Source organism: Platichthys flesus, chromosome 7 (assembly GCF_949316205.1).
Source record: "Platichthys flesus chromosome 7, fPlaFle2.1, whole genome shotgun sequence".
Taxonomy (NCBI): Eukaryota; Metazoa; Chordata; class Actinopteri; order Pleuronectiformes; family Pleuronectidae; genus Platichthys; species Platichthys flesus.
Window position 1 is genome coordinate 14,997,216 of NC_084951.1, and position 27,555 is coordinate 15,024,770.

The 27,555-nt window shown below is 43.0% G+C and overlaps 1 protein-coding gene across 1 annotated transcript in view; it reads left to right on the top strand.

Moving 5' to 3' along the window:
- Window positions 1–2,104: 2,104 nt before the first annotated feature.
- Window positions 2,105–27,555, top strand: part of dip2ba (disco-interacting protein 2 homolog Ba) — a 44,959-nt gene continuing 19,508 nt past the window's right edge. Inside the window, exons 1-6 of the mRNA XM_062391866.1 lie at window positions 2,105–2,367; window positions 24,511–24,582; window positions 26,021–26,176; window positions 26,275–26,400; window positions 26,629–26,865; window positions 26,959–27,087. Of these exons, the coding sequence (XP_062247850.1) occupies window positions 2,283–2,367; window positions 24,511–24,582; window positions 26,021–26,176; window positions 26,275–26,400; window positions 26,629–26,865; window positions 26,959–27,087 (805 nt within the window). The 5' untranslated portion in view covers window positions 2,105–2,282. The remainder of the gene's footprint in view (window positions 2,368–24,510; window positions 24,583–26,020; window positions 26,177–26,274; window positions 26,401–26,628; window positions 26,866–26,958; window positions 27,088–27,555) is intronic.

Here is a 27,555-nt window from a genome sequence, read left to right on the forward strand (position 1 = left end):
AAAAAAAGTAAATTAAATTAAATTTAATAAAAAAACAAAAAAAAACAAACTGTGCGCGCACATCCTGCGCAGAAGTCCACTGCAAACATCCTGCGCAGAAACCCATTGCGCACATCCTGCGCAGAAGCCTACCGCGCAGGAAATGCGCGAGCAGTTTTTTTTTATTTTAAATTTTCCCTGTTTTTATATTTAATTAATTTAAATTTACATAGTGTAAGATATTTTGCATTAATAGGAAACTTTCTACCAAAGTCCCAACTTTGAGACTGAAAAGAGTAGGATTCAATCCCGGCTCCTTTGTGTTGAAGAGCGAACACTTTACCAATCAGGCCATGGCGCCTGATGGTGGTTTAAAGGAACTAAGCACAATAAGAAGACGGACAAATTATCGCTGTGCGCGTCAGTGTCATTTTATGCTGCTTTTGATAAACACTTCAGAGAAAATACTTTCTACTTAACTACATATATTTGACAGTCTTACTTAAAAGTTAGTTTTATATTTTTGGCTTTTAGATACTGGATGATTATCCCAGTACTTTGTCTTCTGACGCTTTACAAGAATCACAGTCTGCTGTGATGTCCTGAGGCTGCCCCCTGCTGGCTGCTGGGTTCCTCTGCTTCTCTAGCTTGGTTTGTGCAGCTTGTGATTAACTAAAGTTGTCCATAAAAGAAAATCTTGAATATCCTTCAAGGGCAATCAGTGCACGACAAAAATAAACCAGCATATACAATGTAAATAAACACAATATATAAAACCCTATAGACTATGTAGCAGGGGAAAATCTTTTAATAAATTAATTGATAAGTCGACCAACAGAAAATTACTAGTCAACTATTTAGATATTCTCGAAACATTTCATTCTACTTTTAATTTCCTGCTGTCTTTCTAATAATTATTAATGTTGGTGACATTTCCTTGATAAATGGGTGGAGGTTTTATTACCTCTGCTAAGGAGGTTATGTTTTCATCTCTGATTTTGTCAGTCAACAGATACTACTGGACCAATAACCACACAACTTGGTAGAAGGAAGCTGCATGGATCAGAGATGAACCTATACGGCTCTGTTGAGCTCTACTGAGTGCCAGTCTAGTGAATGAATCTGGAATCTTCTCTCAAAAACATTTCCCCCCCCCATAGGGTTTGTAGTGTGAAGCTAATGAGGTGTTTTATAATGATGTGATCGAAAACGTCAGACTAAGTGAATCTACTTTATTTCAGGACACGAGACAAGCAGTCAGGTGTGTCCCTGACGTACACGCTGCGGTGATAGACTGCGGTGTTAGAGTCAAAGATGAATCAAAAAAAGATTAAATTATCAGGTGCACAATTCAGAAAGCACCGCAAAGTAGAGGAGGAGAAGAAAGAACAATGTAGAGGTAAGAATCACCATCATTCATGTTCATTTGTGTCGACATGACATGATATGCTATCAGTTCACGACTATTTTGATATTTTTTTATTATATATATTGCTTACGATGTATGTGCATCTGTTTACAGTCCAAAAGTTATTGGGTAGGAGTGTCGGAGTAACGAACAAGAAGTGTGTCGTGTTCGCTGGACTTTAATAAAGTTACACATAAAGAAAGAAGTTTCCTGTCGTCTATACGCGAGGACGCTACAATATGAACGTGTTCACCGTTCAAATTCATTATTTGTCATCGAGTTGCGTTCAGTTCATCGTTCTCATAAAAGTGAACGTGTTCAATGAACGCGTTCTTTGGCGTTCGTTTATGCACAACACTGTGTGTGTGTGTGTGTGTGCGTGTGTGTGTACGTGTCTTTGTGTGTGTATGACACTTTAACTTCCTGTGGAAAATCCCAGACTAACTGAACACATTGCACAATCCCTCCCCTGGTGCTAATGGTATTTTTAATTTCTATTTTTTTCTATTTTTACACTTGCAAAATCACGCCACAACAAATGTGTTTATATGTGTATACCTGCTTGGTAAAAAAACATTCTGATGCGTGCGTGTGTGTTTCCGCCTAAGGGCCGGCAGAGGGCGCCCCGATGTCGGGCTGTGCTCTTCGGCAGAGGATGCGGTGAATTCACGCACAGGCGGAGGTGAGCGCGGTCACGTGACCGCTGGTTACCGCTGGTGAGTTTCTTCCATGATGGCGGAGCGGTCGGTCGCGCGGATGGACTGTCTCTCCCACTCGGATGCTTGTCTCATGTCTTGAGGGACGGCGCTTTGTTTTTTTATAGCAGTTTTCGTTCCAGACGCCACCCTCCGCTTCCCCCTCGACCACACCGCGCTCGTGTTCCCCGGCTGAAGTCATGGCAGACCGCGGCGTGGATCTATCCGCCCTGCCGAAGGAGGTTAGGGACCAGTTGGCGGAGTTGGACCTGGAGCTGTCTGAAGGTAACGGAGCCGGGGAGGGGGCTGCCTGCCTCAGGGCGGCGAGGGGCTCACCAGCACACTGTCAACATGTCTGTGTTTCAGACACTAAACCTTTGTTTCTCCTCCTCTGTCTGTGTGCTACATTGAATGGGAGCTCTCGTCAGGCTGAGCCACCTAGCTCTTTCTGTGCTAATACAGGATGTTAGCCAGCAGGGCATGACGAGCAGCATTGTGCTGGAGGAGGAGAAAAGCCGCCCGACCTCTCTCCTGTGTTTATTTCATGTCTAAACTCTCCGCGGCTCGTTTAGAGCAGAACGGGAGATTTAAAGACGTGTTTGTGGAGCTAACGTCCTCCAGCCTCCCTCCCTCCTCCAGCCCTGTCTGCCCTGACAGACTGTTCGATGATGGCCTCAGGCAAGGTCTGGCCATCGGTTTGCTTGACCCCCTGTCCCCCCCTCCCCCTCTCTGTCATCTTCTTCCCTTATCACCATCACTTCCGTTCACAGCCCATGTGTCTCATACCTGACACTGATGCTGTGGTTTCAGCTGAAGTGAAACATGTTTTATTGCAGGGGAAACTGTGAGTCACTGGGACTGTTGTTGAGGTGCAATGACAAGGCCTGCAGTCATGATCTTGTGTTGAGTGGAGACACAGTCTGTTACGAGTGACTGCCCGTGATTCCCAAACATGATATATGACCTCAGTGATGTTCACAGGAGCGATCAACAACATGTGCACTTATTACGCCTGTGTAAACCTGCTATTACTGGAATTATAGGTTTCCCGGGCTGCTCTACCCTCGCCTCAGTTTTCTGCGAGATCTTTGTCGGGTGATCAAGTTTCCTCACATGCGGACGCTGCAGTTGATGCATGTGTCTGTTTGTTGAATTTGACACATTTGTGGTATATTTAATCCAAAGCATATTCAAATGACCCCCTCCAGAGCAGCTGTCTGTCTCACATCCTTAGGAAGGACAGTGTCCCTGTTCATCAGCTGCAGGGGGACTGAAACCAGTCGTTCTGAGCATTGATCGCTCAGTGTCGGTTGATTATTGTGATCATTGCAAGGGATAAGGCCATGAGAGGCAGTATTGTTGCCCGAAATACCTTGACAATGTGGTTCTGCTGACTGACCCTCAAGGTTAATAGGTTATTCAGATGTAAATCAACCAGTATCTAGCGTGTTGACCTGGTAACGCTATACTAGTGGTTTGGATGTTGTTATCAATAAAGTCTGGATGGTATATACTTTACATAACGGGTGATTTACCAAAGTTATATCTCAGGTTAATCACAGGTAAGATGGACATTTGTCCGCTTAGAACTTGTCTGTACAGCAAGGAGGTTCTTGGTTTGTGGAGCTTGCATCATCACCCCGTGTCTGCTTGTGTTTTCTCCGGGTACTCTGGCTTCCTCCCACAGACCGAAGTCATGCAGATTGGGGTTAGGGTCAATAGAGACACTAAATTGCCTGTGTGTGAATGTGAGTCTGTATGTTGGCACTGTGATATGCTGGAGACTTGTCAATTGTGTACCCCACCTCTCGCCCAAGGAATTGGCTGCAGCTCCACGACCCTTAAAAGGATAGGCGGTATGGATGATGGATGGATATGTGCACTGAGGCACTATTCCTCGACCATCTCTGGTTGTGCTATGGGCAATGTCCAAGATCAATAATCAAGACTGCTTTCATGGCATTATCCAATTTTATATGATTTCTGCTTCACTTTGATGAAACGTTTTGATATATCGGGTGTGGAATTTGTTGCAGCAGCTGGAAACTGATCTTTTTTGTTGTTTCATCCATCAACAAACTCTTTCATGTCACAATCTATATTGAGATTGGGTCGTAAAATATAAAAAAATACCATGCACGACAAACTTGCAGAGACTTGAGACTTTCTCTTTTGTTAAACAGGTTTTGAAGACTGTGTTTGGTTGCGTGCAAGTGCTCGTGAGAAATGCATCACACTACAAATTTCAATGCAACACACAACTGAATTCACATTAGCTGCCCATGTTTACTCATTGTCGCTCCCCTGCATTTCAATTGCCTGACAACATATCATGTGAATTCAGGGCTTTTCAAATCTCAGCTCTCAAGTATAGCTGTCCCATTCTGACTTGATGCATGAGGCATGTCATCGCCTAATAGGCTGAGCCCACAACAACCCCTCCTCTGAACCAAGTGAAAATGCCTGCTCCTACGTTGCTCGGATAAGAACACAGGCCCGCCAAATGGCCTCTTAAAAAACAACCCATTTCTTCTAGCCCCCTGTGACCATGGGCACACAATGAGGACCATTCATCCGGTCTGAGCCACCATGGCCAGGAGCTCTGCTGCCATTTAGGCCATTCAGCTGAACCCAGTCTTTGTGTGCACGTTGGAATGAGCTGCCTCCATAGGAAGGGAAGGGACGGGAGGGGCTGGTGACTGGTCATACTTGAGAGGATGACGTGTGTTGAATTTGTGTGTCTCTGCTGGGAGTAGCTCACCCACTCACCCTGTCAATTCTCAGCTGGGCCAGGGGTAAAAGGTCATGTCCGGCTCTTCCCTGGAACGAGCCTACCTGGTTGACATTGCCTTCCGTCTGTCAAGTGAGTTTTCCACACATCCAGTGTTGCTGACAGGCAAAATTCCACAGAGATGAGATATTCATCCGTCAGCAGCTGGTGGGCCAGACCAGTATGCTTTTCTGACATTAAGACAGAGGTTTAAATCACTGGCTTCCTGTGTGCTTCTAAGTTATTCAACTCAGGAGTAATTTCCTATGCATGGGGTGCACATGCTTTTGTGCATATGAAGATGCAATTTTACCCAATGGTTGCATCTCGGATCTGTCCATACTATTGCCAGTTACTTCCTTTTAAGGCCAGTCATGAATTGAACCATCCAGCCAGCATTCAGATGGAGCAGAAGCAGGCTGGCATCGTTCGGACTTCAGCAGAGGATGGCAGCGTTAATATGGATTCTTTCTCTCTCACCCATCCATGCATCTGACCTATAAGTGACAGCGTTTAGGACCTGAAGAAGACGTCTCTGAAAAACATATCCTCTCTGTATTTTCTTATGAATGTGATACAAAGCAAATTGAGATTTTTTTTTTTGCAGTAGTTGGTCAAAATACTTATTTTGAGACAGGTGACAGACATGTGATGACACTTCCTTAAACTCGAGCTCATGTGGTGCTGAGCTCCAGAGTTTGATGTCTACGCGCGTGTTTAAAGAGGAATAAGGACTCACACTGATTGTTTTGCTGAACTCTGTGAATCATTTCACAGTTGACTGTTGCTTGCTTTGTTAAGAGCCCTAGAAATGTTGTTGAAAATCTAATTGATATTGTTGATTAATACAACAGCATTATTTTAATTTGCCTACTGAGGAGATTGAGTGAGGTTTGCAGTGAAAACACTAAATTCAGCCAAAGCTAACATATTGTAATTATAGACCGATTCCTGTCGCACTCTAAGTAAGTGTTCCAAAGGACATGTGAAAAAGTCAAACTCATGATTATCTCAAATTACTTTCTCGTGTTTTTCTTGAACACTGCACTATAATTTCCTAAAATTGTATGTACTTTGACAAAGTGTCTGTCCTGAGTTTGTCCATAATACTTAAACATGAACATTTTGTAGTAGTGTGACTATAAAGAGGGATGATATAGAACTAAAAAAAGACGTATTTGACAGCCCTATCTGAATTTTCTCCACCATTTCTAGATGGATTTGAATCAGTTTTGATAGTTGTCTAAATAGTTGTCAGATCAACCCCCGGTTTTCTGTTCAGATATTTGGTAGACTTATCCTCAGACATAATGTAAGGTTTCCTGTGGTCAGAATCCTTAAGCCACAAATCATCATCTGTGGAACTTCAGGGCCAAGGCTCTAGGCCCAAGCAGATGGTGGAGTACTCTTGGCGAAGGTATTCCTTTTGTATGTATACAACATTTGTGGACATGCATGTGTGTGTGCTTGTGGCATGATACTATTTCTGAATAGTTAATGATGGCTGCAGTCCCTTTTTCTCCTTCAGGCCTGTTGTAGGCTGAATTATTCACATGCTCTCATTAAATACCAGGACACCCTCACAGAGAGGTGTGGGTTTGGTGGTGTGTTGGTGTGCGTGGCCGGTGAGCGTGACTTTCTTTATCCAACCGAGGAAGACACTAAGGCACGCATTGGAAAAGACATCCAATCTTATCCCTTTAAGTCAGTGCCAGGAGATATACAGATATCCAAGTTTTCATGTCTTAAATTATGAACATCTACAGTCTTTTCTTTAGTAAAACATGCTTAAATTGTGGAATTATCTCATATGTGTTGTCAAATAGTACTTGGCAATATGGCAGAAAGTAACAATATTAGTAAATATCCTTTTTAATGTCATGAGTTCAGTATAGAACATTGTGTGCACACCTTCAATTTAAAAGTGGAAAATCCTTTGTCACAATCACATTTCTGCCTTTTAAGTTGTAATTTCCTTGAGACCATTAACATAGACAACATAAATCGCAATAATGATAACGTAATGTGGTCATTATATCTACTGTGTTAAGCTTATAAATGACCAATGAATCATTTCCCAGTCGCAGTGCTGTAGAAGTCTGAAATGAAAAATAGAAGCCATGAATGAATGGTACGGTGCATGTACCATTATTGGCACGAAGGAGCTTGGTTGAAGCATGAACACTGCTTAAGTTCCCTTGAGCAAGAGTCTCCCGCTAAAATGGTGCTTTTCTGTGTCTGACCCTGTGCTCACCATTCCCGTTTTGGGAGGCGGGTTCATTGAGAAGTTCCTGACAATGAATGAATGAAACTTCACATCACATTTAACATTGGAATTCACTCATCGATGTTACATGTAACCCACTTGTGTATCTCATGCCACGCTAAGAGTGTTTAGAAGCACCACATGTTTACAAGCCCGCATCCTGTCTTATTGCAAGTTTGTGAGTCACTGCAATTAGGCGTGTTCACTCCGGGGCACATCCATCCACGTCAAAGGGAGAGAACCGGTTTCAGCCTACAGTCTCACTGGGCTGTTAACTGTCTTGATAGGTGTGATTCCAACCATGACTCATCACAAGGGAAGAATGAATGGGGATTTTTACGTATCAGACTGTTTCACGCAGTCATGATACAACACCAACCTTCATTCACAAATTGACCAACCCGTTATCTCACCTGGACGGTGAACCGTGTCTCTGACGTTGAGTTGCCCAATCTCCCCACCCACTGCTTCCGTGGCCTGCAGTCATTTATTCAGGTCGGGCTATGACACAATAGACAATGTTGACTAATGCACTCTGATACATGCCTCATAGGCTACATGATGAAGTCCGTGGTCGAGATGCTGATATCTAGGTGTGTTGCAGTTTTTTGGAGGGTGTAGACTGAGAGCACATGCAGCGTCCCTCCAATCTATCGCCTGGTTATATCAACTGCCCGGCAGGCCATGTGACTGCTAATGCTGAAGAATGCTCTTGTGAATATAAATAGACCTGGCTGGCAAGACAAATTCACTTTCATGCCTGAGGAGGAGAAAACAAGAATCTCTTTGACACAAACGCTCCACCATTATTGCAGTGGAGGCCACCCTCCACTGCTTCCCAAGGAGTCGGTCCTAATTGTGTTTATGTGTGCCTGCGTGTTTTCTTGCTGAGGCTAACGTTGTCGGCTAGCAGACAGCAGCCTGTGGCAAACACTTCCAAATTCAAGCAGCTGGGTGGCTGGCTACATGTGGGTCACTGTTGCGCCCATTGGGTTGTGTGTGAAATACCGTGACCTGTTGAGATCTGCCCTCCACAGGCCAATCAGCCTGCTCCCTGACCCATGGAGAAAGTTACTATGGGTGTGCTAATTGGTAAAGCCTCACACCAAGGGGTTGTTTTTTTGTTGTATGTTACCTGCAAATTACTTGACTTTCCTTCGACCTATAATGCTTTCAGTTTTGAGAGTCTTTCAGTGTGATAGCCTGGAGCAGAAAAAAAGCAGATCCACTAGTGTACGTTTGCCTGTGTTACTTTGTTGAATGGCACACTTGCAAACCATTAATGTCCTTACATATTTCAACAACAAGGGGAATCATAAAGTGTGTGAATATTTTTTTATTTCTTTTTTAAACGTGGATAGACACGCGTAACAAAGGCCATTGACTCCTTTACTATCCCGGTGCATCATATTCAACGTCACAAAAGCACAGACAATAGAGGGCGGGCTCTCACCTCGCTGTCTCCAATGTAGTGCGTTCAACTAGGTGTCATGTTTCCATCACTGCCATTCGGAGCTGGAGCCTTTTAACCCGGGAGTAAATGACGATTGATTTCCTTCCCATTACAGATAAAAGCCAGTTGTTAGCAGTGTCAGAGTTTTTTGATGTGAGGAAGCCGGTCTTTGCGTAGTTTATTTTTCTGCCTGTCTGTCTGTATGGTATCATGGACAAAGAGCTTGGAATGTTGCTTTATATATTTAAGAGATAATGTTTAGGGGGGGGGGGAGTTATTTGGATATGACACGAATGCCACAGTCAAATCCACTGATCCAACATTTACCTCAGGAATGCCAAGGTTCAGCCTTTAAACCTTATAAGCAGAATAATGTGCTGAAGCCTTTTTCATTGAGTAGAGAATTGCTTTCTGAAAAATATCTCTGATGTAGTCCACAATAAAACACACAATTCAAAGTCTCTTTGAATGAACATTTAAGGCATAAAATGACTGAGTCCCCCCCCCCCCCCAAGTTTCATAAAGTTCGAGTAACTTCTCATGATGAACAGTTGTTGAGATTATAATCAGAAGTTAATCACATGCACGCAGATATTTCTGGCCACTGGCATGTAGTTGTGTTAAGCTCACACGTATGGCCCGACAGATTCTGCTGACCATGCTTGCTAACAAACAAGAGACAGCCTGCTTTCCACAGAGTAGCAGTTATCTTTAGTCTAAATATGTTATATTATCACACTATAACAAATAACCATATTATACTCAGAATCTATGATTAATGCTTAATGAATAACTTTCATTGAAATATAAATTGCGTCTGTTACACAATGACATTACATTGATTTTTGAGCCCTTAAGCATACTGTACGACCCTGTGTCACTGGTGGAGACAGATACTCTGTATTTACTCCAGAGGAGGTGCAAGTGAGATCCAAGTGAGAGCCTCTGTAGTTCCTGCACACGTTCTTCTCTTGGCCTCCTAGTTTAAAGTCTGCAGAAATTCAGGAATATTCGTTTTGAGAACACAGCAGGGGATCCCAGCTGGATTCCCTACAAGCAAGTGAGGGGGGTTGATGACGCTTTTAACATGCGACAAATGCAAAACACACATAGAAGACACCTACGAAAAAGAGGGTCTGTGGTGCAAGAGCTGAAGACGGTGTCGGGGGTTCTTTTAACTTGATCACGTGATCTCCGCAAAGGAGTTAATATATCGCTTCCTGCCTCTGTCTGCTGAACCTGACTGCACTTCCTCTCGCCTGAACTATGCACATGCACCACTGTGTTGTACATGTGTGGAAGGCAAACTGCGTAAAATCCATAACTAATTCTTCGGATTTTACCCGCAGGTCAAATCTGAAAACGGCTTATGTATGCAAAGACACACTGATATTGAACTTAGGCTTGAAATAGCCGTCAAATTGTAATGCTAATTTCTATTTTGTATTGTAAGTTCACTAGAGGCGGTGGTCTAGTGGCAGAAACTTGGACTATGGGCAGAGAAGGTCTCTGGTTCGACTCCACGGAGAGACAACAAAAAGACAAACCTGGATTGATCTGTCCAAAAATCCAAGAGTCTCCCTACCCTGTCTAGTGCCCCTGAGCAAGGCACCTTACTCCCCCAACATCTGCTCCCCGAGCGCTGTACATGGTCGCTCACTGCTCTGTGTGTCCTGCATAAGATGGGTCAAAAGCAGAGGTTAAATTTCGCTACCTGCATGAGTGTGCCTTTGCATGTCTGTGCATGTGTTTGGGACTCATAAATGCATCTTAATCTTAATCTTAATCTATTAGCTATTTAGCAGTTTGAAGAGTAAAAAAGATGTAGCTCTGTAAATGTAAACATAGCTTGTTTTTGATTTGTAACTCAAGGTTCTTCTTTTTTTTAACACAGTACCTGAGACTCGGAGGCGAAATGGGGATTTCTGAAGTATACGTCCTGACAGACTCTGTTTATCTTTTTAGGAATTACGGTGATTAAAAAAATTGCTTCCACATGATTTCTGATTGAATGACTCTTTCGACTCTTGACTATTGAAATGACGACAGATTTAGCTATAAACTTTATTTTGCTGGTGTCATCTGTTGATTGTCTCGCTCTCATTGTCTCCTTCACTCACTCTGGCTCTTCAGCTGATCAGCCACAGCTGATCATTACAGTCTTTTGAAGTGGGTGTGGAGAACACGGGGTATGTTTTCGGCAGCTGGTCAGTTTCTTTATATGAAAGTGCAGGCCTGCGTCACAGGAAGGGCTGATGGGAAATCAGAGCTCTGGGGTAAAGCAGTGCTGTATATGTACAATGAAAGTTTCCAAAAGGTCAAATGCTTCCTCTGTCAGTCGCACATTGGGTCATTTGGTCCCTTTTTGGACTTGTGCCATGCTTTTGATTAGTGGTCTTTCTAATTGTTGTGTGCAGCTAAAGGATGATAAAAAAATTCCCAGTGAGCAGTTCTCAGGAAACCCTGAGCAGGCCGATGTGTATCTCCGCTCTTGGCCCCTCAGAACACATTGTATGAGTGCTTGGCTTGTAGTCATGGACCCCTTTAATTCACCTCCTGTGATAAAGAGGTGAAACAAAGGCCATGAAAACACAGACTGGGTGTGGCTGTCAGTAACACTGGCTTCTAGGCGGGTGCTGATTTCCATATTGTATGTTTATTGTATCGAAAGTAAGCATGAGGTTAATATTGACACACGGTTGAATCACAGCTGTTGTAAAAACTCTGTTTAAATGTTTGGTGGGGTGAATATCAACATACAGTATTTCTCACTCTCTTGTATGAGTTGAAGGACCCTGCTGTACATTAATGATGTCATGACGTTACTTAGCCTGCATCCACACTACTACGTTCTAGTCTTCTAAAACACATCACTGTTGTTTTCGGCACCTAACATGGAGTTTGAAAACACTGCGGGCCCCGGTTTAGTTTGAAATCTGGGACTGTGTTGTAGTTTGGATAAGCAAAAACAGAGATGTTTGGATACGCTGCCGCAGTCACACATGCCTGCTTCTTTATGGGTTTCACTTCTCAACTACCAGGGATGAAAGCAAAATGCTGTAAACACTTACGTTTGCCTTTGTTGTAGGTCTAAGAAAAGAAACCCCTCTTACTTTCACTATTGTTGTTTCTCGTCAGTCAAATTTTCTGTAAGTTAACAAACTAAACTCTCCTCAAAGACCTTGTGCACATTGTTGTTGGTATTATTGACACACCTGAGGAGGGAGATCATGTCTTAAACCAAAATGGCAGTTTCCAAAAAGTGAGAATGTCCTGTCTGACTCTACACAGTTTGACAAATCTAAAAAACACCTTCAGTTTTGTCAGGACAGGCTCCTCGAAACAGCTTCAGGCCATTTTGGAATAATTAGTCCTGTGTGACTAAGATTGGTGTGTATCAGTCACTCAGCTTGACAAATACAGTGTTTCTGTGTTCATTAAAAGAACACACGTGTATGTATATGCAGTATATGTATATCAAGATATTTTTGGTGATGTCGGTATGACAAAACAAGATATTTGAAGACATGATGCTGGAATACTTTATATAACTAACATAAAATAACTGTTGGTTGCAGTCCTAAAGTGCTGATCTGACCTCACACCTCCAGTTCCATGTGAAGTGAAATGTTTTCGCTGACACAAAGGTTTGTGTATTTTAGAGCCTGTCAAGCATTTGTTGTTTATTCCACTCTTGAACCTTCCTCTGGTGCTGCACCTTGCTGAACATCCCCAGAGGCACGGAGCCATACGTTTCAGAGCCGGCTCTAACTCCTCTCCTGGTGACAAGCTGTGTAATGACTGTGAGCAGTCGGTGGTGGGAGGTCAGGACTGTGGGTCATCCAGAGAGGTGGAACATGAGCGTGTTTCACAGAGGGAACTTGTTGCTTGTTATGACCTCATAACATTGATTTAATGAGTCCGCTGCCAGGCTAACCTTCCTCTTTCTCCATTAATGTCCTCTTTTAACCCATTAACCATGAGACATTAAGCACAGACAAGGAGCATCATTTCTTCATATGTCTTGTAGAGGTAGGCTGTTGCTCGATTAATGTCAGTTTAAAATGGGCTGAGATTACAGGGACTCCGATCTAACCCTGATTGGTCTCCCTGGGAGTTGGAGGAAAGGTCTGTCAAGAATCTTTGTCTGTACCAATGTTCTGTACAGATTATCTGGTAGTGTGAGGGGTTACAGAGTCATTCTTAAACCTAGTGAACTGTCCCCATAAATCATTGGGCTGCCTCTACAAAACTCAGCTATGTTTGATATTTGGGATTTTAAATTGGGATGACTAAATCAGTACTTATCAAGCAGCCAATGAGAGAGACCAGGGCAGCTGACAGTGCTGTCAAGCAAGTAAACATTCTGAGGCTAACGTCAGCTAGCATGCTACTGTTGATAGTAAAAAATCTCACCTGAAGAATAGAGAACTTGTGTTGACCGCATCTGCTGAACCATTTACTCTTTCAGACTTGTTTACCCTTCTGCTTTTCAGAGCAAGTTGTTTCTCCACCTCACGCCATATTGTTCACATCTGCTGTCCTATGAAGTCCCATAAGAGAAGTGAGGTTTTGTGTCACTGCAGCAAAATATTTTTAATAATATCATGTAGTGTGTGATGCACCGTTATTTTCGAGAAGAATATACTGTAAGTGAAGATTCTCCTTTATCCGTGATGCAGCCTGTTTCCTGAATCGTTTTGGTTCTTAACTCTCCTGCAGTCGTTGCCCTGGCTCTACATGGCCCAGTGTAGTGATACTTTGTCTTGTTCACCCACTGAACCCCCCAGTTAAATTGATGTCTAGGCCTCGTTGAACCTCACACCAGGTCTGTCTCACACACTGATCACTGCATAACTGAACAACACCAGCCACATTGAAACCTGACACCCTTCACTCACTTTCACCGCTCAGTACACCCTGGTTACCCGGCAATGCAGCAACACTGGTCTGTCATGCACTGAGCCGGCCAGGATGCCTCTGTCCAACTAAGTTTCTATTCTGGCTCTTTTTTTTAACGGTGTGCTGAATGAAGACAGCATCAACCCACTGACCTGGTCACAGTTCTTCATAACTCCATGGTTAAAATATATGAGCTAGAAGAGGAAGTGATCAAAGAACTCACATGTACAACCATGGAGCTGCTGTATCTCACAACAATGACCTTAAAGGGATAGTTCACAGAAAAATGATAAGTCACTAATTATCTACTCACCACTATGCCGGTAGTGGGTCATTCAAATGTAAGTACAATTTTACCTCTTCTTCAGATGTAATAGGAAAACAACAGAAAAAATACAACATCCCTCCATACTGCATGTATGGTGTCATTAAAGTGTCCGCAAGCCCCGACAGTCACATTCCACTCGGAACAGCGTCACTTACAACATGTTTTTAGCCTAAATGTCCACTGATAGCCTTCTCCAGAGCTCGTTCACGCAGCCTCGGGCTCAAGGAACACCACACACACACTCACCCAAGGGCACACGCGGGGTGCTTGTCTGTGTGGCTACGTCCTCTAGCATAGACACTTCCGGAAGTAGAGTTTTCCCTAGTGAACAAGTGTACATGTTTGAGTGCTGAGTCAGACAGGCACAAGTGTTTTTTTTTTCTCTCCACAGTCACCAAATGGCCTTCTATTTGTGGGAACAGTTGGGTTTCTCTATAATTTTATGTAAATTATGTAAACTGCATTGAGATAATGTATGTTAGGATTTGGTCTGATATGAATACAATGTAATTGATTTGAATAGTGATAATAACCTTATTATATAGGCCTGCATGTAGTTGCTATTGATGCATCACTGTAGTCTGTATTGATAAACGTCATGCTTGACAATGGATAATTTTTCTCTGGCACTTAATGTTTTTAATCGGATATCTTGTTTGGGTTGTAGTTGGACCCAGATTGTAATCTTTTTCATCCTCAATGAGTCAGCAAGCAGAGCCAGTCAAATCCTGGAATTGACTAATGTACCTTTTAAAGCAAAGTTGTAATTACTGCAGGCACTTAAACTTCTGTGAGAAGTCAAAATATCTGTTGTAAAAATTCCTGAATTGGTGTGACAGCCCAATTAAATACAATTTTACGCAATTATCCAATCGTCCAATACCTGTAGGCAACAGATAATCTCTACTGTTGAGGGGCGGCCAGCTAATCTGACAAGAAATCAATGTGGGATTTGGCCTCTCACCTCAGGTGGTCTTACTCATCCCTGCACCTAATTCCGCAGAAACACAACCTGTAAGCTAAGCACCCAGTGCAGTTACACTGTGCTTCAGTGCAGCCTGCCTGAAGAATAAATTACATTAATCATTGCTGCTTACTCACACACAACCCACTTGTGCCTGTCTGACTCAGCACTCAACCATGGACACTTGTTCACCAGTCTTATCACTTTGATGAAGTAATGTCTTCTGTATAAAACAGCTTGATGTAAAGCTTGACTTTACAATCCGCCTGTTATTGTCTTCAGGGAAACACAGTGACCCAAATTAGTGCAAGTGATTATGTTAACTCTAGCACAGATATGAGGCGAGTGTCAAGTGTTGATGAGAGATTAATTGGGTTATGAATTAGGAAACAATGATTTTATTAGGTTATCAGAAAACGTTGTCTTCTGGGTTGTTCTCTTCTGGGTTGGGGGAATGGTCTCTCTTCAGCTTGCTAAAAGTAGAAACAAGCCCTCAATTCTGCGACTGTCCCCAGCTCACACAGCTGGCTCAGGAGTCCTGTCGCTGCCAAATTAAAGTGCACAATGTAATAGAAGTAATGGAGGAAGTAGGGCAACGCTCGCTCTGCTCTCAAACAGAATGTGGATGCTTTAAAAGCTTGGAAGGAAGTTGTAGTTTTATTTTTTTGGCAAAATAACTTTCAGGATGCCGACCACTAAATCTGATTGTGTGGAAATGGATTGTTGCTCACAGCATACATCTTAATTTTGATCTTATTGTGGCCAACACAATTGGAAAGTGTTTTTTTCCTCTACAGCAAGGCCTGATTTGATGAAATGATTTGGTGCTTCACGCAGGGTCGAATTGGCCTGTTTGTTTATGTGTGTGTGTTTGTAATATGTGCTCATGTGTTTCTTTTGTTTTTAAGCTTGGTGTGATTCAGGATACTATGACAGTGACTTTGATGTGTATGTGTACAGGATGTCTGTCTGTCTTTGTCTCTCTCTCTTGTCTGTCTCTATTCCTAATACATATATACATTCTATATTCGCTCCCTCTGTTACCTTCCCCCTGCTGCCTTTGAATAGTCATTACCTACTCTATGTTGGTGTTCGAGGTGTTACACATCTATGAAAAATTTGTACTACATAGGAATCTTTCACTTGAACACATCATAACATGCAGATGTCAGTTTGCCTCTTTTTCTCTCCAAATAATTTTTTCTCCTCGACAAAATGCTTAAGAATTGTTAATATTCTCAATGTCACCTCAGTGCATGAAGAAAATGGCTGCACAGCAACAATACTATAGTAGTAATACTACTAACAATACTATAATCAAATGATACATTTTGCCAAATAAAGATGATGGAACTCACATTATGATGTTAAATATCACAAATAATCCGTCTGACTGACTTGTTGATGCTCAAGATTTACTGCACAACTAGATTATGGGATCTCCTCTCGGACTCTCGCTGCCAACTACCTTATCACTTATTCAATATATAGCAATTCAAGAAAAACATTAAACTCTCTGTTCACGCAACTATTATTCCATTAATCCTCAATATTCCTCTTACGTTTTGTTATGTAGTTTTAAAATTACATATTCAATTTCATTGTTCTGTTTTTTCCTGTTCAAAAACCCAACCAAATCTCTGTTTCCCCCTGGATAATCTTTGAAGGGAAATCACATGTCCCCCAGTACTTTTTCCCCAGCTGGAAGGGAGATTTCGTCATCCATCCATATATCACCTCATGCTCCCTTTATGCCTGAAAACCCCCACATGGACTCACCAGGTCCCAGAGGAACTGCAGGCCGGCTTTTGCAGTGGAAAATGTTGGCCCTGGAGATGGGAGGCCTTTGTATAAACGTTTGAAGCTCAATGCAGACATGAACAAAATGCCCCCTGAATAAGAGCAAATAACTTGTGATATTAAATAGCTGTGATTCAACTGCTGATGCAGTGAGAAGAAGCAACTGCAAATTATTAAGCCGTGAAACCTCTAACAGTCTTATTCTGACTGTTGTTGTTTTTTATATGGCAAACAATTTTTTTTCAAAAGGCACATTAGATCCTTGATTTAATAAGAAAAGCTGCTCAGTAGAGGAAATAAACTCCCCCGCCAAGAACATATTTGGGATTTCAGTAATACTGCAAGAATGCGATTCTCCCATTGCAGTTTAACGACGTCAGTTACAAAAATTCTGTTGCAGATCTCAATGGATATATACATTTATAATTGTTCATTATGATGTTATTATAAGTGGACAAATTATTTATAATAGTCAATTATTTTTAAGGCTTCATTATCAAACCTTCATGAAAAAGATGCTTGATATTTTACAGTTTAAACAAACATTTAATATGTTGTTATAAATAACTTAAAAGAAAACACAACCAACTATTTAGAATTTGAATGAAGAAAGAAACAAATCTTACGTAAAAGTGGAACATGAATTTACATCTCTATTCTGAGAGAGTCACTCGACTAACTGATTAATAGACGTCTTGTTTCCATCCTAGATAACAGGATTACGATGAAAAAGAAATGAAACACACAAAAAGGAATCATGAAAGTGGGCATTTGATCTTTAACTCTTGTCTAGCTGTTTGTGTGAATGTGGAAATTAACTGCCACCGTCTACTAAAACTAATGACCAGGTGCGATTAAATGGCCTTGGTGTCAGACTCATTCATTTGCGTTTCCTGTCGACTTCTATTTACCCAGATTCTCAGCACAGTCTGCCCGTTGTTTTTGTATTCGTGCTCAGTGTCTCTATAAATAAGATCCTGTGGGTGACGTTAGTTCCTCTCCTCTGGTCCCCTGTGTTTATGTGTGTATTTACATATAAATGTGCACGCTGTTGCTGTTTGTGTGAGGTTCTCTGTTTGTGGTCGTGCTGTGTGTCCTCGCTGTCATCTGCTCACCAAGACCCAGCAGGAGTGTAGCTTTCTTCGGTTGTTGGATGTGTTTCTCATGAGATGAACTTGTAACTGTTGTATGTTAGCATCACATTTGTCGCAGACAATAAACTACTGATAAACAAAGACGGCTTTGTGCACATCAAACTTGTGTCACTGGCTTGGAGCCCGACCATGACTTCACTGGCTCCTACATTTCAGACTTAGTTACCAGCCTCCAGTTCAATGCCAGGGCCAAAAATGTAATCTGGTAATCAGATTGCGTGATAGAAAAGAGGCAAATATGTATATAGTCTGCATATTTCTGTGAAATGGAGGATTTATTTACTTTATATACTGCTTCTTGTGTAATCTTGTTTGTTATCCCCTGTGAAAAGTGTGCTTGTCTACAGTCATGTGTTTGAATGTAACCTGTGACATGTAGGTGCTTGTGTTGGGTGCATGCAGGGAGAGTAACGGGTACCGTGAAGCAAGAGGAAATTGTGGGTGACAGAAGCAGACGTGTCACTTCCTCCCTGGTTAATCTGCCAACAGTAATTACAGCAGCTCTCCCAGTTGGGGGGCTGAATATCTGTGTATAAGTAGTTTCAGTTTGTGTGTGTATGTAGTATCGGGTGTGTCATGCGTTTACATTTTTCAACATCTAACGACACAAACCGTATTTGGCAATCAGAGTTGTTGACACATCCTCGACAGAGGAGTGGAAATCTGCCTTGTGTGTAGTTGACATGAAAATGAGGAAAAGCTTGTTCATACATGATCTTAGTCTCCTGGTTGTAAGCCGGGAGAGCTGGAGGCTAATCGGCTGATGCTTAAGCCACTCAGTTCCACACACACACAGAACACAAATCTCGTACCTCTGCACTTCATTGTACTCTACTGATTTTAATCTGATAGGTCCTGTGGTCACGTGTGTGTGTCTGTGTACGCCTGTGTGTGTGTCTAGGGAAGTAGCTTGATGGAAGGACAAGTGTTTACTATCCAGTCCAGACCCTCTCCTGCCTTCTAGCACCACTTATTAGCTCATCTCTCTGTCTTGGAGTGGGAAGCATTAGCCCAGTATTGACCTCTGACTGTCATTGAAACCACTGAAAGCTCTGCTGCCTCCTTCATTCTAGCCGCTTTGGTGTCGGCTGCATGTGCGATAAAACCAAACCCTCTTATCCCTACATGTCGTTTCATATGCAGCCGACACATCACAATATAGCACATTATCTGTAAAATGTAATGATAATCTTTCTTTCTAAATTGGGGTCATGTCTTTGCTGTTGTCAGTGGGCTTTTCTTTTGTTTTCATTGTACTTTTGTGGCTCTCCATCAAAGACTCTCTCCAGCTTATTTACTTGCGTAGGTGGTAGAAGAGGTTGTTGGTGTTTGAGTCTGTTGTTAAGACTAGCGTTCTTTTCAAAGTTTTCTGTTTCATGTCAGGCTTTTCATACCTAATCCATGTCAATGTGACGGGGTGCATGCAGGATTCTGCTGGTACAAGCACCTTGTTTTGTCTTGGCTGGTCTGAGTCATTCTCCTATTCAGTGTTACGAACAGGTCTTAGTCACGTTCATTCTCACTGTTTGGGTTGCCTTCACGTATCCTGGGTTGGGATGAAGTGGGTATGGGTTTTACAGCATATCGCAAATGCTAGCATTTACTGTTGCCAGATTGGGTACGTTAAACATACGCTCATATTTTGGCCTGACTCAAATATTTGTCTATGTTGGAAACCTTGTCTCCTCCGCTCTGATGGATAATTAATATATAATGAGCATTTGTATTGATAATAGATATGATATATAAATATAAAACTTGCTGAAATTAGTTAAGTTTGTGTATCAGTACTTTTGAACAAATTTCATACTGATAATTGGGATCATGTGTTTTAACTATCTGGTTCCTATTCTATTTATACTGTGCAATATTCATCTATGACCCTCAGTGCATGCTTAAGAAATAACTGGCGCCACTGTCAAACTGTTAGAGAGAAAATGACCTCCGATGGAAAACTTTAGCAGAAATGTGTTTCACTGAGCTTCTCATGCAGAGTCGCTTTTCCCCCAAAACGGTTTTCACAATCCACCAAAGAAAAAGAACCGTCACAGTGTAAACTTTAGTAGCAGAGGATGCTCTTATTGACTGGGGGGCACACCTGCTGGGTTGTTGAAGTTTTATGTAAATATCTGAGACGGTTTAGTCATTTGCTGAGAGTGGCAGCTAGAATTAAGCTACTTGACAAAGATTCTTTCAAGTCCTCTTCTAAATCCAGTAGTCGTTGAACTCCTGCTAAATCAAGGGTAAAAGATTCTTGACAGATTGTTTGTGGTTTGTTTGTGTGTGGGTGTGTTACCTCATAACCATAATCTCAGCTTTTCCTTCCAAGGGCTCTGTGACTGTACTTCAGCTTTATACCACTATTCATTACTCATCATTTATTCACCACTGAAGTGGGATTAGGTTTTCTCCTACGGTTTGTTTGAGAAAGCCAAACTCAGTCTATTGTTGATAGTAAGAAACAAAAGGCGTATCAGCTACAGAGAGTCAGAAGATTACTCATATAATGAGACATTCGTTTTTTATATGAGTAATTTAACTTCAGAACAGCTTGTGTTTGTCTTGCTGAAGACAACATGTTCTATAATCTGAATGTATTGAGTTATTAGACAAACCTGAAGAAGGAGGTTCTCTGTTGTTGAGGGATGTAGCAGAAGACAACTTCACCGTCACCCATTATTAATATTTCAGTGTGACTTCAGTGTGATGTAATGACAATGGGGGGCATGGGCTGTCATTCTGGTATTCATGAAGTCACTAGTTTAGATCTACCATGCTGGACATCAGTTGGCGCTGGAGGCATCAGTTCATTCTATTCGTCTCCAAGCAGTTGATGAACAATGCCAAATTCACACAATTTGGTTTGAGTGTGGTCATTTCCAGTCAGGGATATTGTGAATTTCTTATAGGCGTAAAACATCTCCCACTTGGTGAAAAGAACTGCACAAGTTTGACCTGTCAGACAAGTTTAGGGGACTCATGTATGTGAGTGTGTGCCTTTTGATGCAGATCCAATTAATTATCTGGATCTAGTTCATTTAAATGTTTTTTTCTTTCATTTAACGGCTTTAGCAGAATAATGTACTCTGAGTGCCCTTCTAGTTGAAAAAGGTTGGAAGACCCCCAAACCAGAAGAAATTAAGGTTTTCCTATTCCCCCAAATCAAATGAACATTGGATAAATGCTTTACTTCAGACAAAGTTTTCAGTTTTTCACAGATGAGCTGCACATTCACAAAAGCCTCTAATGTGCCAGATCAGACCAGGGAATGCCAGAGCTGAATGCGCTATAATGAATTATGTAACCTGGACTGTTGCTTATGTGTGTGTGTGTGTTTTTATCCGCTCTGTGACCCTGTGCAGCCATCTGTGGGAGGGTCAGCCCTCTGTCTGACCTTTCCTGAGGTCAGAGGTCAACAGCACCTGTTTTAAAGGAGGAGTCAGATAGTCTCTGCTCTCTTCATTGAACTCTGACACAAACACTGGTGATAACAGACATGTTGCTGAACAAACTAGCTCTAGCATGTTGAACTGGCCCTAGACAAAAAGAAGCACAACACACACAGTCTTGGTTTGACACACTGACACACATCTGACAGAGCAGGCCCTGTAATGCCACTCTCGCTCAGGACTCACTCAGCATTAATTCCTCTGTGTACTGAAGCCCCCTTTAACCTGCACCAGCTGTGTACACACACACACACCACATAGAAACTCACGTATATTCACTTCCTGCACCTCGGGGGGCTTTGGCCAGTGAGCAAGCTTCTCCTGGCCAGTTGGCCTTCTCCGTTAGTATGGTGCTCACCAATCAGCACATTCCTCTTTCTCTAGACAGACTCTGGGAGACAATTTTGGCAGTGCAAATTCAGGGTGGGGTAACACTCATATCCTGTCCCCTGACTTCAGATTACACACACACACACACACACACACACACACACACACACACACACACACACACACACACACACACACACACACACACACACACACACTGAACTGTTTTGCTCCTGCTCGCACTCAAAACACCACATTCTTGCTCTTTAAACACACAGTTTTTCCTCTGTTTCGAAGCAGCTGTCCCACTCAACTCTTTCAAACCCAGTGCCCTTCAGCGTCTCCCTGCCTACACTGTCGGAGCCAGTGTGGTCGTGCCAGTTCGTGCCTGTTGTTATGTCCCACACTAATACAGTCTCTCCTCTGTCTGTGTTAATGACCTCCCTCCCTCCCTCCCTCCCTCCCTCCCTCCTTTCCCGACTTGGGCACCAGAACTGGGCTTGACAGAACCCGGTCTCCAACAATAATGATGCTCCAGTCCTCTGCAATCAATTCGCTGTTGATTGCAGTGCTTGCACGTCTCTCTGCGAGTGTTCTCCTGGATATAAACAAGCCCGTTGCACGCCTAAGGGAAGGAGAAACAATGAAAAAGAGAATGTAACACACATTTGCTGCTGTTTTTTTTCCTTCATCCCGAGTAGATTTGGGGCCAGTGTGTGCATCCAGGCGTGAAGTACTGGGCCGTCCCACTAGAGCCTCCTTTTACACATGATGACAAGCGCACGGCACTCAATCGCACTCCCTCTTTCTCCCGAAACTTTTGCTGACTTTTTCTCTGCAAGTGTTTTGCACTCCGTCTCCTCCCCCACTTTTCCCCTGTTCCTCTCTTTCACAGTGTTGTGGAACCTTGAGAGTTTTCTGCATGTGAATTATCAGAAGTAAGGGAAAATAAAGTCTGCAACCCACACTGGTAATCTACATACTGAGTCCCGTGGGGAATTTCTTTTCTGATTCAGTTGTTTATTCAGGCGAACACCACACGCCGGTGGATACCAACCCGAGTGTGAGAATGCTCTTAAGTTACAACACAGTATCTGAGTCACACATGGGACTCCCCACCCAGTACCGACTTATCCAGCCCCCCCTTCCAATCTGCTGCTGAACTTTGGCTTCTCTCTCTCTCTCTCTCTCTCTCTCTCTCTCTCTCTCTCTCTCTCTCTCTCCATTTTCTTTCCATTGTCTTTTCATACACGCACCAGGCCATGTTTCTTCTTGCTTCCCCCAGTGACTTTCGTCCCCCCCCATAAACCTTTCCTCCCCTCTTACTCTAACTTCTACTATCCTCCATCTCCATTATCTTTATCTCCCTCTCAGTAAGGCTATCTCCACACTAATATGTTTTTTCTTTTGGACTAAAGCAATCTATGTCCACATGAATGTTTAAGCTTTGTATTAGTAATATTCTCTGTCTATACTTATGTACCCAAAAACCAACATCATGTGACCATTAACATTCATTGGTCGGGGGCGTGCTGGTGTAAACAGGAAGTTTCACGAAATACTACGAAGGAGAAACATTAATTGTAAACTGCTAATCTAATACGGGGCCAGCAGCATTTCCAAACTTCGTGAAAACTCCAGCCTTATGTGGACAGCAGCCGTAAGCTTAAAGCAACAGTGATGCATTTTAAAACTAAGATGTAGAAGTGTGGATGTAGCCGATGTTTGGCCTTGTTGTCAGGGCTGAGCGTGGACGAGGTGTCAGGGAACTGAGTCTAAGCAGCCAGTTGGCGCACTGCACTTGACATAGCATACAGTGTTATCACAGGACATTGAAGAAGGGGAATAACTGAGAGAGTGGAAGATTGCTGGAGTGGGATTGTTTGTGTGTACAAGGGCAGAGTGTGTGTATGGTAGTTAACAAGACTGGGTGTGTCTTGCATGCATGTTTGCTCTACAGGCAGACTGTGTGTTTTGGGGTCCCAGTTAAGTGGACTTTGCCCGGCCTCTGTTGCTCTCCAACAAACTCTGGAAGCAGTGGGACTCCTGCCAGTCGAAGGGCGAATGAGGAAGGGGTGGTGCTGGGTGTACAGTGGGAAGAAGAGGGGGGAGGTGGAGGAGATAAATGTTTGAGTCTCATGTGAAACTGGCTCACATGGCCTCCTTTTTGGTCTGCTTACTATCCCAACTGATCCCGACAGCCTTCAGTTTTGCTATTGTTTTCTTCTCTGGCACAGTTATCTGCTAGTTGTCCTAATCATATTTGGGTTTTTGTAGCAAGGAGGAGGTTTTTTTTTGTGCACTCATCATGTTTATCCACCGGGGCTAATGTAAGGCCAAACAATGGCGTTATCTCTGTGCTTTGTTGTAAATGGACTGAGCCGTCAAAATGTTGAGCTCAGTAGATCTGGTTTAAAGAGGATTATTATTATTATTATGACTCAACTGCTGCGAAAGTATTAGCTACAGTACAGCTGTGTGTGTGTGTGTGTGTGTGTGTGTGTGTGTGTGTGTGTGTGTGTGTGTGTGTGTGTGTGTGTGTGTGTGTGTGTGTGTGTGTGTGTGTGTGTGTGTGTGTGTGTGTGTGTGTGTGTGTGTGTGTGTGTGTGTGTGTGTGTGTGTGTGTGTGTGTGTGTGTGTGTGTGTGTGTGTGTGTGTGTGTGTGTGTGTGTGTGTACCTTTTCAGGTTTGTGTGGGGACCAGTAGACCTCATGTGAACCTAAGCTTGGTCCAAATGAGGCAAACCAATGTTTCTGAGGTCCAGGTTAAGATTAAGGGTGAGATGTGACTTGTAGTTAAGTTAAGGACAGAGCTAAGCTTTTGGTCAGACTGTCCTCAGTGAATAGAAGTCAATGCAAAGTCCTAAAAGTGTTAGCTGTGCAAACCTGTGCATGTTTCGTAGGAGAGCTGTGGTACCTCATCTGGCTCATGTGTGTGCAGTTGTCCGTTGTTGTTTGTGTGGTAATTATGTGTGGTAACATAACAGTGTGGTGTCGCTGTCCTCTCTCCTAGGTGACATCACGCAGAAGGGCTACGAGAAAAAGAGAGCCAAGCTGATGACCTCCTGCATCCCCCACTTGCCAAGTAAGACCAACTCCACTTCTGCTTTATGCTTTTTCCTCATTGTGCTTCCAACCCCTCCTTCCCCCTTTTCTGTGCAAGTGTCACCTCCTCCATCAGAATTTGTGCCATTGGTCACTGTGAGATGCAGAACTTCAAAGTAATTGCTTCAGAAGAACTGGTCATCTTTTCAGTAAAACAGTAGTTACACATCAAATGCGTTTTTTGTGGTCTGTTTTGAGAAATGCAATGAAACCTCTTCATAACAACAGACTGTTCACACTGTGAGGGTAATTCTCTTTGTCCAAGTTCTCCAAGAGAATTTCTGGCTTTCTGTGGCACTCTAGTGGCCAAAATGAGAACTGCAGTAATATATAGGAGCCACTCTAGCCATCAAAACCTCTGTTTGTGTAGTTTAAAGTGTCCTTTTTTAGCCTCATGAAAACAGATTGTCCCAGTGTGTGTAATTCTCTTTGTCCAAGTTGTCCATGGGAATTTCTGGCTTTCTGTGGCACTCTAGTGGCCAAAAGAAGAACTGCAGATACAACATCTACTCTTCCCCCAACAAAACCTCTGTGTGTCAGAGTTTTTGCAGCCGTTGGTAAACCAGCGCACACAGTTTCCTTTACCCAGTGTCAGTTTACACACATTCATAGAAGGGAAGTAGCAAAGTTTCACAGTATTGCTATGAGCCAGTCACCTCTGGCCTCACTTGTTAGCTGATCTGTTTGGATTTTGTCAGCTGCCTCGCATGAGGGTGTGGCGCTTCCTCCAGAAACATTGCACCACATTAACATTGACATGAAAAAATCCTTCTTGTTGTGTAAATGAGAGCTCATTTTAAAAAGTGGAACCCTTTTTTTCCTTCCCGACTAGTTTAACCTTGGTCTGCTTTGGCTTGAGCCACCACATAATGCATGTTTTGTGAAGTGATGAACACGCTGAGGGACTTGAATAAGAACTATATCTCAATAATTTAATACTTGAATTGAATCTTTAATGTTGTAAGTGAGCTCTGCCTTTTGTTTTATTGTGGACATTTTGCAGCCGATGTCACATTAGTTACTGAGTCCCCCTCCTGCTCCTGCAGCCGTCCCCTCAGGCCCACTTATCTCCAAACCATCGTCTCTACAGGGACTGTGCTGCTCAGGCCCTCAGGGAAGTGAAGACAGATGACCATAAACATATTTGGTGGAATCAACCTAGTTTCATGTACTCTATGCAATACAAGTTGCATCAGTCATGTACATATCCTTATTTCACTTGATGATCAGAGGCACTGTAGTGAGGCTATATTTAGGGAGCTCCTTTGAGTATCATGTAATATTCATGCCTACATGTACATGCACGTGGCATTATGAAAATAAGGGTTGTGCTGTCTCATAATTAATGTCTTTTTTTTCTTTAGGTTTTCCTACATGTGTTTTTATTTATGCTCAATTTACATTTCTCTATTTCGCAGATGTGGACCTGTCTCTTCCAGATGTCCAGCTTTCCCCAGGCCACAGTGCGGACCCCAGCCCGAGTCCTGAGGCCCCGGGCCCCTCCACCTCCTCAGCTGCCAGACACCACCGTGCACATCGCAGTGGGGGGGCCAGAGACGACCGCTACAGATCAGGTACACCGCTTAAATTAACCATTCCATAAATAACCTAAACTCCATCCAGCAGTCTTTTGAACTCTTTCTGTTCTTATTCCAATTCTTTCTTTCTGTAGACATCCACACAGAGGCAGTGCAGGCAGCGCTGGCCAAACACAAAGAAGAGAAGATGGCGCTGCCCATGCCAACCAAAAGACGCTCAGCCTTTGTCCAGTCTCCCATAGAAACCTGCACACCTCCAGGTAAACAAGTCTCTCATGCTCAGAGGGGAGCTGGTTGCTGTAATCATTATGTCATGTAGTGTCCACACTACTGAAGTGCTCTCAAGCAAGCGATCTGCAGGATACAACCACACATATGTCCTCTGGCTAAAATAGTGATAAAGAATCTAAAGAGACACCAGTAAATAAAAGATGAGTCAGGATCAGAAGATTATGATCCATTGATGTACATTGCTTTCTGTGTTTCAGACACATCTTCTGCATCAGAGGATGATGGCTCATTGCGCAGGAAGGCAGCTCTCAGTGCAGTGCTGGCCCAGAGCCTGCAGAGCCCTGACTACTGGATCAACCGTTCTGTCCAAAGCTCCTCCACGTCCTCGTCCGCCTCCTCCACCCTCTCCCATGGAGAGCCCAAGCCCCAACCACAGCCCCAGCCTCAACCGGCAATTTCCTTGTTGGCCGACGTACTGGCCCACACACGCATCGGTAAACTTCACTGATAAATAGCTAACAGATATATAACAGTGCTGGTTGACTATTGTTCTCCCTTAGATGCTCACTTTCTCTCTTCTCCTCCAGAAAACAGTATCCCCCCTGATGTGACATCCTCCACTTCCCAGGATAGAGGATCCAGGGTTGACCTGGCTCCAGTGGTCAGGGGCATGAGTCGTGGACAGAGCCGCTCCAGCATGATGGATACTGCTGATGGTACAGTCACACAAGCCTGGATGTTTACAAATGTCTGATATATATGTGGTTTTGGAGGAAAATCTGTAAATTTCTGTTCCTGAAACTTGTGGAACGTGGTCATGTATTTCCCTCCACAGATCAGGAGGTGAAGCTGTTTGTGTGTTCTAATTATGGCAGTTGCTGTATGACATTTTCTGTTTGACATTGACTGTGTGACACACAGCATTGTGGGGATCAAATCCGTGAATGATCTACTCATGTACATCCAGAATCAACTTGAACATCATCCCCATGTTACTGTGTGGTGAATGCTGCTAATTACAGATATTTTGTGTTCTTTCTTTTGGGTCCATTAATCCTGTCCCTGTCTTGCGTTTCATTTAAAAAAGGAAAAGGAAAAGGTAATACAAATCGCAATCGGGGATGGGGAGGGATGCTGACGAGGTCCAGCTCAGCTTGCTTTCCAATCTGGCGTCTGTCTATCTG